At 39.9% G+C, this 20,190-nt stretch overlaps 1 protein-coding gene across 4 annotated transcripts in view; it reads right to left on the bottom strand.

Annotated features, from left to right (window-relative positions):
• Positions 1–10,631, bottom strand: part of ESRP1 (epithelial splicing regulatory protein 1) — a 52,214-nt gene extending 41,583 nt beyond the window's left edge. For 2 of the 4 annotated variants that reach the window (XM_039877155.1, XM_039877152.1), the window contains exons 1-4: positions 10,122–10,411; positions 9,477–9,605; positions 8,130–8,243; positions 5,271–5,385 (exon numbers count right to left, since the gene is read on the bottom strand). In XM_039877155.1, the coding sequence (XP_039733089.1) occupies positions 5,271–5,385; positions 8,130–8,243; positions 9,477–9,605; positions 10,122–10,253 (490 nt within the window). In that variant the 5' untranslated portion in view covers positions 10,254–10,411. Of the gene's footprint in view, positions 1–5,270; positions 5,386–8,129; positions 8,244–9,476; positions 9,606–10,121 lie in introns of all 4 variants that reach the window. The other 2 variants (XM_039877154.1, XM_039877153.1) reach the window with 2 other exon arrangements.
• Positions 10,632–20,190: the final 9,559 nt, after the last annotated feature.

Genomic DNA, 20,190 nt, shown 5'->3' with positions numbered 1-20,190 from the left:
ATAAAGGAGGGAAGGGGAAAAGTGACAGCTTACCCTTAAATGAGTGGCATGATTTAAAAAATAGATTCTATAAATATAATCCGCTATATTTTAAAGTGAGCTCTGAAAGAAGCAAATCAAGAATGTTCATGTAAAATAATATATTGAGCTAAGGCAACAAAATTTTTTTCATAACAATAATAAATGCAGGGAAAATAATCTAAAACCACAGCTTTAACTCTGTTACTCAGAAGCTTTACTCTTTCCAAAAGGTATGAGATCCACTCTAACAAATATTTCTTCAGGAGATATTATTGTAATGAAGCACCACATAAAACAATGTCTAACAAAACTGTCAAGTCAATTACACCCTAGAAGAAATAAGATGGAAGTAAGGGCTAATGCAACAAAAGAAATGAAAATTTTACTTTAGAAATACACATTTATCTGGGATAAATTAGGGAAAGGAGACGCCATGACAATAAAACAAGTCTTCTAAAGCTTTCTAAAACAAGAAAGTTATCCTGGAATTCCCAACTAACTTTTTAAAAGTAAATTACTTTATCACGAAAATAAACACCATGAAATTAACACATCTCTGAGTTCTGGCCAAAAATATGTTGTATTTCTAGTCACTTAACTTATTACAGACCACAAACCAGAGCATTTGCCGATTTGGCTCACATCATGTTGATGTAATGCCAAAGATAATTCCCCTCTCCCCCTAGCTAACAAAGTCAACTGCTAACCCAGCTTAACTGTACACTTGGTAATATTTAAAATCCCTTTCATACGCAGAAAGGTACCAAGAGTATTCAGCACTTCCTTCCACTTTTTAAGCAGGGCAATGAAGCTCTGCGTGATTTCAAAGGCACCATTCAAGTAATCAGAACGAGCACATAAGAGCAGAATGAACCACAGTCACACACAATATTTTACAAATGAAAAAGTGAGGTTAACCTTGAAGTTTACCTGTATCAACACGTAGCTGATGCTTTAAAATGTCTATATCCAGTATCACATACAGTTTTAAAAAGTTGTAAGTGTAAAAGTTTAAATAGTCTTAAATCAATAAGGAAGCTCTTTTCAAAGTCCTTGGCAACTGTTTTTCTTCATCTGAGACAACCAACAACCTGGTGAGATTTGAAGGATCACGGCCAACTTTGGAAAGCGTGTGGCAAGCCAGGCACTGGATAAGTGGTTGCATATACTGTGTCATTACTCCTTACAGTAGTCATGCCCATTTTAAGATGGGAAAACTGAGGTTGAGAGGTACAGCCCCAATAAGTCTGATTCTGGAGCTCATGCTATTAACAACTCTGCTATATATGAATGTGTGTGTGTGTGTGTGTGTGTGTGTGTGTGTATATACAGGCCAATGTCACTGTTAGTAGCACATACACACAAATACACATACACACACCTCTAACTCTTGGATGGCAGGCAAGAGTAATTTAGTGATATTTTTTTTAAATCTGATAATGGAAAGCTGCACGAGTAAAATGGCATTTGCTAATAACATCCAACAGCACATACAGATGCAATACCCTACGACTGGATAGAAATTTTACAAAATTGACTTCCCTTTCCTATTATAAGGAAGATAAATAATCTATTTAAATGGCCAACCCCACCCTCAAATGATCTTTATGCATTCTAGATTACCCCCTATTTAATAAGCAGGATTTTGCATTAGACTCAGGATGAAATGCTGGTGCTTCTAACCAACTTAAAACAAAACCTGTAAGCCTCAGTTTCCCCAGCTATAAAAAGGAGGTGATACAGTCTCCACTGGGCTATTGTGAGGCTATTGATGGGATACGTAGTAAGCACTCAATTGATAATTCTCTTCTTTCACATGCTCTCCTTATAATATCATACTTTATTAAAAATAAGTTCTTAGTAAAGGCTTGGCTGAGTGAACAGTAGAGGTCTTGATTAATGAGAATATATTAGCTCATGAATAACAAAGCTTACAAACAACAGGTCAAGAAACCAGGAGGAAGTAATACCATTCAAAGTGATGGGGGTAAAATAGGGTTGCTCTTTTTAAAAAATGGGTAACTCATTTATACAAATAGTCCCATAATCAAAATATTCTTTTGGCAGGAGACAACTAGTGTTAATTTCCACAGTGGATCTAAAATAAATTCTTCCTCAAAACAAACCAAAAAATCAGAAAGGCACTAATCCCTATCATCACATTCTCACCACCTTATCTCCTGATTAAGTAAAAAGCTTACAAAATGCCATCCACAGTTCACCTGTTAAATGAGGTCGTCTCTCCAGCTGGGACTACATAATTCAAAAAGCAGGCTAACACAACTGCCACTAGAATAACTCAAAGAGGCCCAACGCTAATACCAGAAGTGGTTTTAGAACCAACACATGACAAAAGAGGGAAGTGCTAAAATAAGGACCAGAACTGCATTCAAGAAATTCTTGAAACCCTTTCTTTTATCAAAGTGGTTATACTTTTTTGTTTACGTAACACCTGATGGTTTACAAAGCTTTCATTTGAGAATACCTGAGATAAAAGTGAGGCTTAGACAAGGCAAGTGACTTTACCAGGAAAGCAAAGCTGCATATTCTCTTACTCTCTGCCTCCCCTGCTGGTTTCCTTGGTGGAACAGGTAATGCCTCAGGAGCAAATTGGCAAAACCACCGAGGATGTGTTTCCAAATTTAGTGCCAATTCCACATTAGAAAGGAAATTTTCACTGGTCTGAAAGAAAGGACTTTGTAGAAATCATTTGCAGATAAAGACAAGTTGATAGTCATATTTGGTATAATTGCTTTCGACCTGAAGAATTGGTTTAGTAGCCTAGTCAGGAAGATAATTCCCTCTGAATAAGAGTCATAAAATAATTGATTACAGTAGCAAAGTAAAACCACTGCTAGGAAAACTTAATAAAATTTCTTACCTGCTATGTGTGTGTGTGTGTGTGGGGGGAACCATGCAAATAAAACATTAATAAAAACATTTAAGATTAAAATCCACTTTTTGGTTGGCAATAAAGCTATAAATCTAAGACTCTTCCAATATAAGCAAAAGAAACTAGGTTATAATTAAGCTATTTTTTTAGAAATGTAAAATTCCCTAGTTTTTCAAGAATGCATTACTTAATGGCCATGAGATCCTAAAATTTCAGGTGTGATGTGCCTGAAATGGAGCCCGACTTAGCTTTATTCACAATTCATCTGTCTACTACAGTCACATATTTCTGACTGTCAACTCCATGGCATTTAAAAATCACCACCAACAAAGAGTTACAGAACTAGGATTAAAAGGAATGACAGAAAAAATAATCAGCGTAGCATCTTACCCATTGACCTAATCAGATGACACACTTTTTAAGAAGTTCTACTATACACTGGTGTGTAGATACTACAGACAGCGCAGAACAAGTAAAAAGCTCAGACTATCATGCTGAAAATGTTTAATAATAACCCTAAATCTAAACCCTAAACCAGAGAGAAAAGAATGGATAAACTTTTAACAAGTTTTCCCTCAACTGTCAACTCATTGAGAAAACCAAAATATCTAAACATAAGAACTTCTTTATAGTTATGGAAATTTTTACTAGTATCTGACCTATCATCACCAGGGATTTTCTTTGCTAAAAGAGAAAAATGAATAGTCAGAGATAAACAATTGTTAATACACTGCCTTTCCTGTTCAAATTGTCTTTTTCTAAATTAAGATAACTTATTGGAGTTTCCCTCCACTATCTACCAATTTTTTAGAATTTTTGGTTCTCCATGTTGGACCAGTGAATAAAATGGTTTAGCATTTGCTATGGACTGAATTGTGTCCCTCCCAAAAATTCTATGTTGAAGCTCAAACCCCCAATGTGACTATACCTGGAATATAGTATTTAGGAGGCAGTTAAGATTAACTGAGGTCATAAGGAAGGGGCCTTAATCTGTTAGGCCAATGGCCTTATAGAGGAAGACATTTCCCACACCTGTCTCACACCTCTCCCCCTCCATGTGAGACACAGCAAGGAGGTAGCTATCTGAAAGCCAAGAATAGGCCTCACCAGAAACTAACTGTGCTGGCATCCTGATCTTGAACTTCCCAGGTTGCTGAACTGTGAGAAAATAGATTCCTGTTGTTTGTCATCCAGTCTATAGTATTTGTTATGGCAGCCTGAACTAACTAATACAGCATTCAAACCAACAAAGCAAAGAGTAAGAATTTGTCTGCTGTCCCACCCTTCTAATGAAATTCTTATAAGAATTCCCTCAAAATGTGCTTATTCCACCCTGGAGCTAAACCAGTAACTAACCAATAGCTAAAGCAGCTAAAACAAATTCCAGCAAACTGCTTCAAGTAAGAACATAAGTAAAATGGGTTTGAACTGCTTACAAGTGTTTAGGAAAAAATGTGCAAAACAGCCTTTTTCAATCAAGACAAGAAATTGTGAAATACAACAAAAACTAGGCTTTTACTCCAGACAAAGAATGAGAAAGTTTAAGAGTAAACATCTATAACCCACAAGTTCCTGAAAGCAACTTAACTCTGACTTTATGACAACTCTCACAGTGACTTTGGGTGTATCATCTCCTTTATATTACTCAGTATTCCATCTGATATGTTAGTACATGACTGCTTACTAATTAGTACTTTAAAGACTTACTGGATGAATGATGGGTCATTCAAGACTACAAGACTTGTAATTATTAAATTTATTTTTATATATATAATACATTAGATATACTATCTTGATAATGAAAGAATTGTGGGTAAAATCCCAACCTAATTTTATCATTTCAAAAGATGGATTATCATCACCACAATCTTATATTTGACAATTCCAGGGAAAGTTAAAAGGAGTGCCAAAGAGTAGCTGTTTGTACAGACGTATATCCACTACTTTAAAAAATTCTTATCCATTCAAAAAAAGCCAAAATAAACCCAAAAGCAAGATAATCAAGAACAAGTGGCCTTGGAATCTGCATCAAAGAAAGTAGTCTTCACATTCTTCAATACAACCTCCAAAAAACCCAAACCACTCCTGTAATCTGATATTGAATGCTATTCTAGATGTGTTCAACTCACATAGATCCATCTAACTAAATCAGTATTCAAACTCAGCACATTTTAACTACTTTGAAAGATGCCTATAATTGTGCTATTAGTTCTTCATAGCACAGTAGACAAATTTTGCACAGGCCAATTTCATCCATATACTGACAAAGTTAAAAATGTTTTAATGTTTCGTGAACTGGCATTTTTTTGTGGAGCTTCCTTTTGAAATGATTCTTGGGTAATCACTTAAAGGATACACTCCGTCATTGCTGCAACATTCAGTTTATCAATATCAGGTGAGCCAGGACAACACTTCTTGAATTCTTTTCGAAGATCAAAAAAGGAATAGAAGCATTCAGGCAATAATACATTCTGAGGAAGGACAAGGTAAACACTGTTAACTAGATGAATTTAGTTCAATGTTTTCCTAATAATTAGGAACCTAAGAATTAAATGTCCGTATATTTTACCACAATTTTAAAAATGTTTTTAAAAAATAGAATGTATGAGTGATTGTTATAATATTACATCCTATATATATGGCTCATGGGAAAAAAAGTCATCTTATTTTAAGGCAACGAATTATGTTTGTGCTCCCTTATGTATTATAGTCAAAACACTTCTGAAGCTATGATACATCTGGGCTGTTGTAGTTTATATTTTCTGTTTGATAAAACTACACTTTTTCTAGCCATAATCATTTTAGACCATCTGCATTTTCAGGCAGCAATATTAGCCCTCTCAATTCTTACACAGAGGCATATGTTTACAATGTATACCTAGACATACAATTCAGTTATAGAATGTAGTAGTTTTAAATACTGGGTTCTAATAATGCATACTGATTAAGATAGTGAATTCCTGATTATCTGAAAAGGATTAGTTTTGTGACAAATTATAGTCCTGACCAACATTAGTTTTCCTGACCATTATTCTGGCTATACTTCAGAACTCAAATTAGACTTAAAAAAAAAAGATAACACAAATCTCAAAGGCCAAGGAGGAATGATTATCTGCTATTCTTAGCTACTAGCACCACTCTTAGGATTATTAAACAGAGCTCAACTGCTTGGGCAAATATTACACTATTGTTTCATTTTTTCCCCCTGGGGGCGGGGAATCCTTATTGAACAACTTTCAAATCTTTTTGTAAACTGAATTTAGATTTTTCTTAAAACTTCAAAATAGTTTGTGTTCACTTACTGGAAAATTCTACCCATTTCTACATTAGAAAGTCAAGGAAATAATTTAATACTTATAATCCCTAACATCTATGCAATAATGTATCTAAATTTTCTCTATCGGATTATTAGATGTGACTTGCTCCTGCTATATTTGAAATAGGTATCACTGTATCATGGCCAAGGTTTTCAAAATAGTTACCAAGACAATCATGAATCCTCATGATTATCTACAAAAATGCTGATTTAAAAGCTATTTATAATGACAATAACCCATATATTCAACAATAAGATCGGCTTAGTTATATCCATTAAAAATACCAAGTATTTTATTTAGTGTTTACAGAAGATGTTGATGTTATTTTAAATTATAAAGTAGGCTAAAAAGATTTTTTTCTACAAAAATCGAAAAGACTATATCCAGGTATGTTCATATTAGAGAAAAACACTTTAATATGTTGTTTTCTGAGTGGCAGGATTATTTTCTTCCATGTTTTATCATTTTCTCTAATTTGCCTTAATGAACAGAATGACTTTCATTATGTTACTAAATTGTTTTAGTTTTCTTTATCAAAATCTGAATAGAAGTGACTCAGTCTCAATTTTTCTCTGGAGGTTTTCCCATTTCCAAAGCAGCCCATCTAAAATAACAAAAGCATCTGTTTTCCTCCAGCCCAACAGGGAAAAGATTAAGTTTTATCCCTCCTCATATGAAGGGAAAAAAATCCTCACTTATTTCTATTTCTGGATCAAGGATATAACAGTTGGTCTAGCATTTAATTAATGAAAAATACTCCCCCTTTTAATCAAATAATTACTAAGTTTGCTATAAAGAGAGTGATTTTCTCAGCCCTCAAGATATAGAAACTTGAGTTTCTTCTTCAAACTTTTAAAATTACAATTATACATTTAACTTCTTCATTTTCCCTACTGAAGTAAAAAAAGAAGATGATCTGCACTGACTACTCACTTGTGATTATCAATTGCCAGTCTAAAACTTTCATTGCAAGGCTTGCCTCATATAGTTTCCCTAAATACATTTTACTTCCATCTTTCAAGTTCAGTACCTGCCTATCACAATAAAAACTTAGAGCTCAAACTAATTAAGTTGATCAGATGAACTATATTAGCAATGATTGGCTGGCTATACTGGGTCAGCTGTCAATGCTCTCCATTTTCCCCAAACCCCTCATTCTTCCCAGGGAGAGAAATCACATTTCTCCAGGGAGAGAAATCACTTTTTTTCCTCCATACTCTTTTCCATATCAGAAAGATAAGCAAAAGTAAAAGATGGGGCCAATTCCATTGTTTTGATTCAAAATTCAATCAGTTTTGAATATTTACTTTAAGTCAAAGTGCAGTATACTGTAACGTTTCACTAGTTACATGGTTGTCTTTAGTACAAAGCTTTTAAATGAAGTTATTACAATTTAAAAGATTTAACTGAATTTTTTTTTTGCTCTTTCCTTTTTCAGATAAAGCATTTTCCACAAAGATGGGAATATTAGTGTATTAAAATAAAATACAGTTCTCTCCTACTTGTCATATACTTTGAAAAAGGGAGAAAATCGAGCATTTTAAAGATCTGACAGATGCGAAAACCTTTAAATCACCAAAGGGTATATATAAAATTACTGCAATCTCAAACATCTCTATGAAAGTGTCATGAATTTGTATTGTGGTAAAATATACATAACACAATATTTAACAATTTAAGTGTACAGTTCAGTGGCATTAAGTACATTCACATTGTTATGCAACCATCTCCACCATCCCTTTGTCATCTTCTCAAACTGAAATTCTTTACCCATGAAATAATAATTCCCCACACACATTTATTTAAAATAAACAAACTTGGATAAATCTTTTTTTAAAAAAAAAAAACCTCCAGTCACCCCAAATTCCAATCGTTTTTTGAGAAGCCAGCACTCTTACCTTCTTGGAAGCTTCAGGATGCAGGATTTGCCTGACATGAAGCTGCCCATCAGTACAGAGACAGAAAGAGGTTCCTACCCCAATATTTAGTTCATTGCTCACTGACTGGTTAAACTGAAAAGAACAAGACACAAGGACGCAATTGAAAGAAGATTTACAAACTCTGCAAACTGGCCCCAGTTGGTAGTAACCAGAGAAAACTGCGCTAACTGCTGTAAAAGGGGGACATCCGCGATGGGGGCAACATAATTAAGACTCGGTTTCCACAAACTGTCTAGCTTCCTTTAGATAAACTTTCCAATAAACCTGCAGTTATATAGGGGAGAATTTAGTAAACATTTTTTCTTCCTTCCGTCTGACTGTACTCTCTTCTTCTTTGCGAAATATCCGCTTAAGACTTTTAAATCAGAGGTCTCGTTTCATCAGCATATTACCTTCAGATTACATCATTCCTTAGTGTTACTTTTTTTATATAGTTGTATGTACTAGGCTTAAGAAAGATGCCAGTTGAGCGTGGGTAATGGGTATGGAAAGTCTGGAAACGTGTTTCCTGAAACACACCTCAGAAATGATCATTTTCCCCTCTAATTCGTAACTCGTGTGCTAGGGCAAGGGCAGCTGAGAGCGCCCCACACTCATCCATGCACAGATGTTTAGCGCCCGGCCCTAGAGTCGGATTCAGTACCCGTCAGCAGCCCCGAGGAGCCGGGTTTTAGGTCACTTCAATTCCAACAAGGGGATTCCACCGCTTTCACGATGACCCAACGAGTAGCCCTCCACGTCCGGGCCTGCAAACCCACCCCGGCGCTAGGATTAAGGACACCAAAAAAGTAATAATGGAACCGGAACTGAGCCTTTGGAGTTCAGAATCCTGAAACCAAACAAGGGCCACCTCTAGCATCAGCGCAAGGCCCGCGCGTCTACACCACAGCGCCCTCTGCCCCAGGACTGAGCAGCAGACCCAAACCCCGGCAGAGGACAGTCGCGTCTGGGGCCTGGGCCAGGGGATAGGAGAGCTAGGACTCAAACTCCGCTCATCACACGATTAGTAAAACTCGGCTGATTCTCTGGCCTAGGACGTGACTCAGGAAGCAACTCGAAAACTGGAGAGTTTTGCTCCAAGACTCTGGGGTTTGGGAGACTAAGAGGATCAGCGACCTGCTCCCAAAAGGCACGACCCAAGCCTCCAGGCTGAGTTTCCACCCACGCGCCCCAGCGTCTTGCCACCCCACCCGGTGGACGCGCAGGGACCGCCGGACGAGGGCGTGAGCCTAGTAGGGCTGGGCCCTCTGCGAAGGACGCCTGGGCGGCTCGGCTGGGGTGTGCAGCAAGGCCCAGGGCTGTCACCTGTCGCAGGGCTTGGTCTAGCTGCGGCGCGGAGGACAGGCTTTCGGCGTCGATCTTAGTTTCTTCTTTACAATCTTCTGTCAGCTCCAACTGATCCGGCCTAACTAGTACTTCGTGCAATTGTCCCACCTCCGGGGGAAAGAAGCAGGAGTCAGTTCCCCCCTTCTTAAACTTGGGAGCTTTTTTTTTTTCACCCTCTTCCTTCGCTCCCCTGCTAGCGCGGCCCGCGCCTCGGGAGGGGTCTGGCCGCAGAATCAAAGCTCACTGGTCGCCAGCGGCTCCGGAAGCGGAGAGGTCGGCGCAGACCTGCCCCCGACCCCACCCCCACCAGAATCAGGTCGGAAAGGCCCTGAAAGCGGGCACTAGGGGCCCCAGGGATTACGCCCCGGCTCCGCCGGGCGTTCCCGACCGGCAGAGAACCCGGCTTTGCGGCTCCCGGCCTCCCCACCTGAGCCGGATTTTGGGGGGCTGAAATGGCTCCAAGGCGGATGGCCAACAAGTTTGGTTTTACTTTGGATTCTCTAGGCCCCGGGTCCCGCCTCACAAGTGGGCAAACAAGAGCACTTGTTTACCGACACCCCCCCCAAAACTTCAACAAACTTCTTGCCCTACCTCTATCATTTGGACAGAAAAATGGAGAAATACCTTCTTGTTGGCCAGATCCACGACTTTCCATAACAGCAGGATCAGCTCCTTCTCATCTGAGCCCAACTTGGCCCCAGTGGCCCCAGCAGTGATTCCAAAAAGCACGACCAAGTAATCCGGAGACGCCGTCATGACGATAGGTGGGGAGGGGGAGAAGGGGGGTCGGGAGGCAGTGAGTTGGGGTGGAAATGAGAACGAGAAAACCTGTGCTAAAACCTCTCCAAGAGAAAAAGAAAGAGCGCCCACCCCACCCCCCCTCCTGCTCCTCCTCCACTTCGCTGCCGGTGCAAAAGGCGGTTACCAGCCACCCAAGCTCACACCTGGTCGATGCTCCACACCCAGGACAGGAAGGGGGTGGGAAGGAGGGAGCAGGAGACCAGCCCTTTTTGTATCCAATTGCCGGTGCGTCTATGCAAAAAGCCTGGAGCAGGGCTGCACCCCCAGGAGGCGCGCGCAATGGCTGAAAGCTTTTCTGTTTTGGGATGTGGCTCTACCTGCCCGCCCCTTCCCCCTCCCCCACGTGGTGCAGGTAAGAGACACCTGGCAGCGCTGGCCTATTGGCTCCTTCAAACCAAGACGTGGCAGCGGTGGGGGAGGAGGCCGCAGGGGAAAGGGGAGGTGGGGGTGTGAGACAATGGCTGGATGAATGGAGGGGCAGGGAGAAGGGGGAAGGACAGAGCAGGGAGGAGGCGGTTGCCACCCAGAGGGTAGCCTAGGCCAGACGGGAAAAGGATGAGGGTTAAGGGGAGCGGAGGAGGGGTCACGCCCACGCTCTTGGAGATAACTGAGAAGTGTGGGGGGCTTAGAGAAATGCTGTCTGTGGGGGACGAAGCCGGAGGTTCTAAAGGGTCAAGCGAAAAGGCTGGCGCGGGGATGCGAAAGGAGGCCAGAGGTGAGGCCCGGGGTGCGGAGGTGACCAGGGCGCGGCGCCCAGAGAGGGCGAACGCGGAGGGAGGGGCCGCCAACAGCAGCTGGGAGGTGGCGAGGGCAATTGCCAAGCACCGGAAAAGCCGCTCCCGAGCCCAACACACCTTTAAGGTGCAAACAGCAGGCCCTGCGTCCCACTCGGACTGGATCCGGGGCGCAAGGTCCTCCGAACCCGGAGGCGTCTGCCAACCTTAGGGAGTGAAACTACCACGCGCGGCATAGCCAGGCTCTTGGAGCTGGACTCATGGCCACCAAGTTACGCTCAAAGAAGCAGTCGCCGAGCGCTAGGCAAGAGGAGGTTCCCCCGGAGGAAATTCAGGCGCAACGGACCCCACTCCCTTTTCTCTTAAACTACTCCCTTAATTGCCACGTCTTGTTTGGTCCTGGCTGCTAGTTCGAAGCTGGAAACTCCTCCAGAGCAGGGGCCCACTTTCTTTGACTTGCCCTGAGCCCTAGATGAGATGCAGCTACTCCGCGTACCGAATGTTTTAGTAAATCAAGCCAGAGCCGGCACTTCCTGAATTCCCCGCTGTGACCCCATGCCCTCTACTCATACCTTTGCCTCCTGTACTTGCGTCGATTTGGCCAACTTCCTAATCTCCCTACTCTAGCTAGAGGCTGTCTGCGCAGAGGCTGTGTGTCCCTCCTTCCCCCAGCCAAGTCGGATTCAATGTGGTGGGTCCTGTTGACATTTTACAGAGAAAAGCGCTGGAGGTGAAGTTTCCGCTAGTTTTATATCTCAAATTCACCTATTCTTGGGAACAGTTTCGTCTCAAGTATTATCGGCTCCAGGTCTCCGGCCCTTTATATTCATGATGTGAAATCAGGCAACTGTACACCTAGCGTTACAGTAACCCTCTCCGGTTATAAACCAGAGAGAGAACCTTTCAGGACGCATGTCAGAGGCAGCTGGCGATCGAGCTTCCCCGACGGAGAAAAAGCATCGCCGAAGTGGATAGAGAGGCTCTGGGCCAGGGCAGTGTTTTGGGAGCCTGAGGCCCGCGCCACCACGTTTCCTAGCAGCGGGGGCTGCCGGTGGCGAAGCTGCCTCCCGCGGCGCAGGTAGCTTAGCGTCTTGGGAGAGCGCGAATGGAGGCCGGTCTCTGCCCGGAACAGGCAGCGCTATAAAGGCCGGCGTGAGTGCTCCATACCACCTTCCTCTGCAGTTCGGGTTCCATCGCAACATGCTTCCCGCTCCTGGACTGCAGGGTGCGGGGTTGGCAAGGGCCCCAGAGTTCGCATCGACGGCCTCGCCCCTCCTGGTCCTGGTATCTCCAAGCCCCCTCTGGGGCCCGGCACTGGAGGCAAAACGAGGTAGGGAGGGACCTGGAAAAACCACCCAGATTGCATTGCAGTGGGCGAGGCCGCCTGGAGGAGCCGGTTCCCCTGAGCCATCTCCCTGCAGGGCTTTCTCGTCGTGCGGTTCCCAGGTGCTCTGCCCTGCCTCGGCCGAGAGGTGCAGTCTCGCTGGGGCTCGGGAGCCGGTACGAGGCCCTGGCGGGGCGCACCCAACCGCGTGCAGCGCAGCCGGGAGGTCGGACGCGGGGCGGCGACTGTGACTGAGAAAGTGGTTAGAGAGCTCAGGAAGTCCTGCCCCGCTCCTCCTTTCAGGCTTTTGGCGTTCGTTCGGATTAATCATTTGTATAGCACATTTGGAGGAACTGAGAACTTTAACAGCGCGCTTGCCAGGGATTCCGTAGCATTATCCATATTAGAATTAAGTCTCAGAGCTGCCCTTTTCACAGAGACTTGGCTTTCTTCCTGCTTAAGGAAGTCAGATCCTTGGTTTCTGATTTTTTTTTTCATTTAAATTTTAATTTGCCCAACTAAGTTACAAGGACAAGGATTTTATTTTGTTCTGTTCTCGTAAGTATTCCCAGGGCTTGGAACAGAGCCGGACTTATACTAGGCACTCAACAAATATTTGTTGAATGATTTTAATGACTAACACCCACCCATTTTTGCAGCTCTTTGTCTCCTGAGCTAGGGCAGAGTTCATTACTGCGAAGGTGAGAATCTGAAAATGGGAGTCTACAGGTAATTTAAGTCTCAAATGTTTAAAAAGAGTAGGTACTAATTCTTTGACAAACCTACTTTTATTAAGGAAATTCAACTCTTGTAAAATGCAGGAATGCCGAGAAAAAAAATTATGTGATACAATCAGGTTAGCTCTGAATCCAAAAATGTTTTATCATCCATTCCACCATATCTATAATTCTAATATTGTAGGAATAATTAGTATGAAGTGGCTGGGAGAAACCTTGAAAAGAAAGGCTCATTCTATCTATGGTCTTCACTGGAGACTACCCCTAAAACTCCCAAAACAAATGCGGATCTTTTCTTTTTAAGCAACAGAGACTCATATTGAGGGACAGGCTGCAAAAAAAAGTGACCTGTATTCTTGAGACTATATGAAAATCATAAAAGACAAAGACTGAAGAACCATTCCAATTAAAGGAATTTATGGAACATGAAACTAAACATGGCAACATGAACATGGATCCTGGAACAGAATTTTTTTTTTTTCTTTAAGGGACATTATTGAGATAGTAGGGAAAATTTGAATAAGGTCTGAAGGTCTGTAGATTTAATAATAATATTGTGTGAGTGTTAATTTAGTGATTTTTGTAATATTACTGTTGTTCTGCAGTGATTTTTGTAATATTACTGTTGTAATATTACTTTGTTTTAGGAAGTAGTATTTAGGGATAAGGGGGAATCATGTCTATGACACTCAAATGATTCTGACAAGATATACATATTTATATACATAGAAGAAAAAGCAAATGTGGTAAAGTGTTAATAATGGAGACTTTTGAGTGAAGGAATTCTTTATACTATTCTTTGCAATGTTTAAGATTTGAAAAAGTATCAGATGACTTTTTGCTGCCACCACCATTCTGTTGTTTAACAAGTCTCTGTCTCATAGCTTTTTATTCTAACCTAATCTTTCATACTGAAGAATGAATCTGTTTTCTTTATCTTTTCCTTAGTGAAAGGAAAAAGAAGAGGTCACCATTTTCTGTATAACAATCCTTTCAGATACTTTAAGGTTGTCCTTAAATAACTGTCCTAGGCTACATTACTGCAAGCTCTTTAAAGCTTCATTGTGAGTATTTTCTGCACTTTAATTCTCTGTTACTCTCCTCGGACTCTTTTCTTCTTATAACTTTTAGAGAGCAGCTCTTAAACAGGACAGAATTCAAATGTGTCTGCTGTAGCCTGAGCCATAGTGGTAACTATGTCATATTCTTACTACTTGCAATGCAGTTCTCTTTTTATGACTACGGTAACACCACTACACTTGCTGACTCCAGTTTTGTTCTAGATCTTCGGATCTTTCTTGGAGTTCTCAGTTGCATGTATCTCATTGTTCTCTTGTACCTGTAAGAAAAGAGACTTCGGAAATGGATTAAAGTATGAAAATATTCTCAAATTAGTGATGATGGTTGCACAAACATGTGAAATACTAAAAACCACTGAATTGTATACTTTAAAGGGGTGGACATTATGGTATGTAAATTATATCCGTTTGTAAAAAAGCAAATCAAAGTAAAGCCTGTGTTGGAGGCTACCACAGGCTATTGATATTTCTTAGTTATTTGTATTAGGTGCAGTTATAAAAGGTCACATTTCATACTCCCTGGACAAGTCCAAATTCTTGAAGTGGAAAGGTAGGGAAAAGTAATCCAAAGACAAGCAAATCATTGTCACCTGCTTTTTGTCTGAAGTAATTAGTGTAAAGTATTAAGTATGCTTGGCAGAAACTACCATTTGGAGACATTGAAGATAATTTTTACAGTGGGCCTATATCTCCTTCGTTTGCATGTCAGTGAATTCTTACCTATAGATTTCTAAATGACTACAAAAATCTAAAAGTGTCAGATCTGATATATACATTCAGTCATTTATTTAACAAATGTTTATTTGCACCCTAGTATACATCAGGCAAGAAAAGTATTAGGCACTGGAAGTACAATAGTGAATAAACACAAACACAGTCATAGCCCTTATTGAGTGGCGGACACAAATAATCACAAAAACAAATGGATCGCTACAAACTGGTGTAAGTGTTCTAAAGGTACACAGTGCTGTGAGATTGCACAAACGAACAAGCAACCAGGGAGACAGAGTTCAATAAGCAGTAGTATCTGAATTAAAATCCGCAGTAGAGATGAAATAAGCAAAGAGGTATGAGCAAGTAAGGAAAAGGGAAAGAGCCTCGCTGCAGTGGATTGTGTACAGGCCTATGGTGGATGGCTGTGGCAATGGAAATAACGGGAAAGAGCCCAAAGATGAAGATAGTTGAGAAGGTGAGACCTCCAGAATCTCCCTAGACTTCCCTTGTGTCCAGTTATTCACCGGGTCCCTTGGAATATTCCCCAGTGATGCCATTCTTGGATCACTCCCGACCATGCCTCATGTGACCCGTCTGGCCCAGAACTACAGAATCTTGCCAATGGCTGCAACAGGCCTCCACTGTATACACTAACCTTTCCCACAGATCCAGTGGTTTCTGGGAATACTGGATTTCACAGATCTTTAAACCAAAAAGGAGGGAAGGGCAACTGCCATAGAAAGGATTTCAATTTTTAATTTTGCTAAGGAGCATATTTCAAAACAAAACCGATTACCCATCATTTCATAAGAGAAAGGTTATTTTAACATTGAAAAGATAGACTCTGAATAAAGAACCATTGTTATATTACATGAATCAGCTTTATGAAAAATTTGCCATTTGTTATTTTTTTTCTCATTCAACTTCACACTGGAAAAAAATCATACCAGTGTTTTGGAGCCATGGTCTTGATCCTAAGGTACTACAGATTATCAACAAATTTGATTTTCCTAAAACTCACGTATGTTTCTAAATTAATATATATTTATTTAAATCAAAGTAATACATGTATATCATTTTATAAGTCTAATAGTTATAATAAAAAATTGTAGTCACCTGTCTCTCCTCTCCCTGAACTCTGATTCTTGCTTCCCAGAGGCAGCTACTATCCATTTTCAGCTGTTTTTCTATTTTTGTAGTTACCTCCTCATTTGTAAATAAAAACGTACTTGCTAATATTAAACACCTTTTTTTTTTTTTTTTTTTTAAAAAAAAGCCTACTTTAATTTTGTTGCTCCCTTCTCAAATTGAATTGGAGCTATGGAATGAAATATATACTCTATCTCATATGTCAAATCCATCTGTGTTGCTTCCCAGAGAGTCAAGCCGTCAGTGATTACTGCTGTAGACTATATACTTAAGATGCTGCCTCATATTATGTATTTCAAGTAGCAATAACCTTAAAATTCTAGAGTCTCTCAGTGGTCACTTTGCTTATGCCTGCTTTCATTACCATTGATAAATTCTTCTCTTTCTGGGCACTTGAACACTCAGGAGAACTTGCTCATGCTTCGGATTTGGGAAAGGGGTTTGGCAAGAGTGTTCATCAATTATGCTGGCCTTCAAGGGAAGAATCAACACTTATGAAATAAAAGAACTGCTTCCAGTAATAGGACATCCCTTTCTCTGTGTCCCTGCTTTAGCTAGTGGAGGAAATATCTGAACCCATTCTTTTAATCAATCCATTTCTGCAAACAATATTTTGAATCAGAACATTCTGGAAGGCAGCACAAAAAACCATTAGCACTTAGACTCCCTCTGAGAAGTGGGTTGTGGGGTCGATTAGAGAGTGGAGAAAGGTCTTTCTCTTTACATACGTAAATAACAACAATAAAATAGCTTTTATTTATTGAATCGACACTAATACCAGGTATCAATCAAAGCCCTCAAAAGCATTGTCTCAGTTAATTCTCACAACAACCAAATGAGGTAAAAGTAGTGTTTGACCCCCACCCCAACCCCTGCTTTATAACTGGAAACCTCAGGTAAAGAATAACTGGGTGAAAATTACCTGGGTGGCACTGACAAAGCTGGGATTTATACCTAGGGAGTCACACTCCAGAGACTGTGTGTTTAGCCACTATTGTATGTATACCGAACAAAAACCACTGTTATACTTTAGAAATCTTAATAAGTGAAATAAGGCAGACTATCACAAAGTAAAACCTATCTCCCTGTGAGAGCTTGGCTGCAACACATTCACATAACTACCAATAAACCACAAAAGTAAAGTTACAGTTAGCTGATTTAATAATAATGTCACACCTTAAATTTTATGAAATAACCTGCATTTTATACCTCAGCTTATTTACAAGGTAACCATGAATTATGAAGTATCCTTGAGACCCATTAAAGAAGTAACATTCTGTAATAGTTATAATTAGCATGGTAGTTCAAGTAAGCATTAAATATGTCATCAAAGTTTATTATTTCCAAATTTGGAAGAGACTTTAATAAATTTTGTTCCATCTCCCTCTTTTCCACAAGAAGCCAAAGAAGTTAAGTGACTTCCCCAAGGTGACATAGCTAATTAGCAGCAGGTCTGTACTCAAAAGCTCAAGTCTCCCGGCTCCTAACCCAATGCTCTTTCTTTGTTGTGTCCATGACTACCCAGACGGTGTGCTCCCTCCGAGAATAGAATAGACTTTCTAGATAGGACTTGAATGTATCTGTGAAGGTGATTCTAGGTAAAATTTCTTAAGGTTTTTGCAGGGAAAAGATATCTTGGTTGAGAGGTCTTGTTCATTGCAGTTTAATGGATGGAAAGTGGACTTGGATGTCCCCCTCTGATGCTGTTACACCTTGCTGTTCTGGAGTCTGATTCTGGAGCTACTGCATGACACACTGAGAATTTAGAAGAGTTTTGGTGGAAGGGCAGGAGGTAGGGGGCTGAAATTTGGACGAGCTATTTAAAAAAAAAACTCTCTAAAGAAATTTTAATGGATGCATTCTTTTGATTTTGGTATTCTTTAGAAGATACAGATACACAGGACATGGTCTCTGCTGTTGAGGACCTTGAAATCCAATGAGAGGCAAAACTCAAAGAGCTTGGCTGATGAGTGTGGTGTGGAACCCTTAAGAACATGATATTAGCCCAGAGCACTCATAAAAACGATGCTATAGTAGGTGGTCTGTACAGCAATGTTTTTCTGAATCCGAGTTGCCAATCTGCCTAAACCATTTTCTATCATCACTTGGTTACCTCCTCCAACTTGTATCTACTCAATCAGCTTTCCATCTGCCTTATTGGACACTCAGACTTCAACTGCGTTCTTCTCTCTGACTGACGTCAGCTAGCAAAATTCCTCCTGTGGTTTGGTCAATGGCACTATTCTTTGGTATGATGCCCTCAACAAACCTTCCTACTTCCCCTACCTGCCCTCACAACAATGGCAACAACTACATAGGAGGGGTAATAGATTATATCTGGTGAGGGCATTCAATGTCCTGCCTTATCTATCTCCAGCCTGCCTTTCTAGCCCCTTTTCTCTCATTCTCTATGCTCCCAACACATCAGCCATATAAATGAAACTCTTGCTGTTTTTTTCTTTTTACTTGCTCTTCTAGCCTCCCACAACTGTCTATACTGCCCATCATATAGTATTTAAAGAATCTGTCAGCGCAGATGGCTACACTGGTGATTCTACCAAATATTTAAAGGAGACTCAACACTAATCCTTCACGAACTCTTCCAAAAAATATAGGAGGAAGGAACACTTTCTCAACTCATTCTATAAGGCTAATATTACCTTGATACCAAAACCAGACGAAGACATCACAAGAAAACTACAGACCAACATTCCTAAGCAATCTTAATCCAGCAGCATATTAAATAGATTATATACTTTGATTAAGTGGAATTTATCCCAGGAATGCATGGTTGGCCCAACATCCATATATCATTGTAATATACCGTATTAATAGCATAAAGAACAAGAACCACATGATCATCTCAATTAATATGGAAAAAGCATTTTGGCAGAATTCAACATCCTTTTATGATAACAACAACAAACCAGAAATAGAAGGGATCTTTCTCAACATGATAAAATATCCATGAAAAACCCACAGTTAATCTCATAATTATGAAAAATTGGATGCGTTCTCCTTGAGATTAGGAACAAGACAGGGATGTCTGCTTTTGCCATTTCTATTCAACAATATATTAGAAGTCTTAGCCAAAGAAATTAAGTAAGAAAATAAAAGGCATCCAGATGGGAAAGAAAGAAATAAGACCATTCATGGATGACATGATATTATATATAGAAAATCCTAAGGAATCCATTAAAAAAATTAGAACTAAAAAAATGATCAACAAGGTTGCAGAATACATTGTATTTCTATGCACTATGAATGAACAATCAAAAAAAAATCCGTTTACAATCACACCACAAAGAATAAAATAATAATTTAACAAAAGAAGTATAAGATTAGTACATGGGAGGTGACAAAACAATGTTGAAAGAAATTAAAGACCTATGTAAATGGAAAGACATCCCATGTCCATGCATTGGAAGACTTAATATTGTTAAGATTGCAGTACTCCTCAAATTGACCTATGGATGCAATCCCTATCAAAATCCCAGTGACCTTTTTTGCAGAAACTAATCTTGAAAAAGAAGAAAATAGTTGGAGTATTTCATATCCCAATTTCAAACTTTACTACAAAGCTGTAGTAAAACAATGTGGTACTAGTATATGGATAGACATATAAATCAATAGAATAGAATTGAGAGTCAAAAAAGAAACTCTTAAATTTATGGTCAATTCATCTTCTACAAGGGTGTCAAAACCATTCAATAGGGAAAGAGTAGTCTTTTCAAAAATGGTGCTGGGACAATGGGATAGCCATATGGGAAAGAATTAAGTTGAACCTCTTCCATACACTAAACACATATAATTCAAAATGGTTCATGGACCTAACTGTAAGAAATATGTTCTATTTATACCATAGAATGTTATTCAGCTATAAAAAGGAATGAAATATTGATACAAGGTATAAGCTAAGTGAAACATGAAAACATGCTAAATGAAAGAAGCCAGTCGCAAATGTATGATTCTATTTATAAGAAATATCCAAAATAGGCAAATCCATATTTTGGATATTTTTATAGAAATATCCAAAATAGAGACAGAAAGTAGATTAGTGGTTGTCAGGGACTAGGAGGGAGAGGGGAATGGGGAATTTTTGCTAATGAACAGAGTTTCTTTCAAGGGGTGAGGTGAAATATTCTAAATTTAGAT

This window comes from Pteropus medius, unplaced genomic scaffold, assembly GCF_902729225.1.
Source record: "Pteropus medius unplaced genomic scaffold, Ma_sr-lr_union100, whole genome shotgun sequence".
In the NCBI taxonomy this organism is placed as follows: domain Eukaryota; kingdom Metazoa; phylum Chordata; class Mammalia; order Chiroptera; family Pteropodidae; genus Pteropus; species Pteropus medius.
Note: the sequence above shows the minus strand (reverse complement) of the source record. Positions and strands in the feature narration are given on the sequence as shown.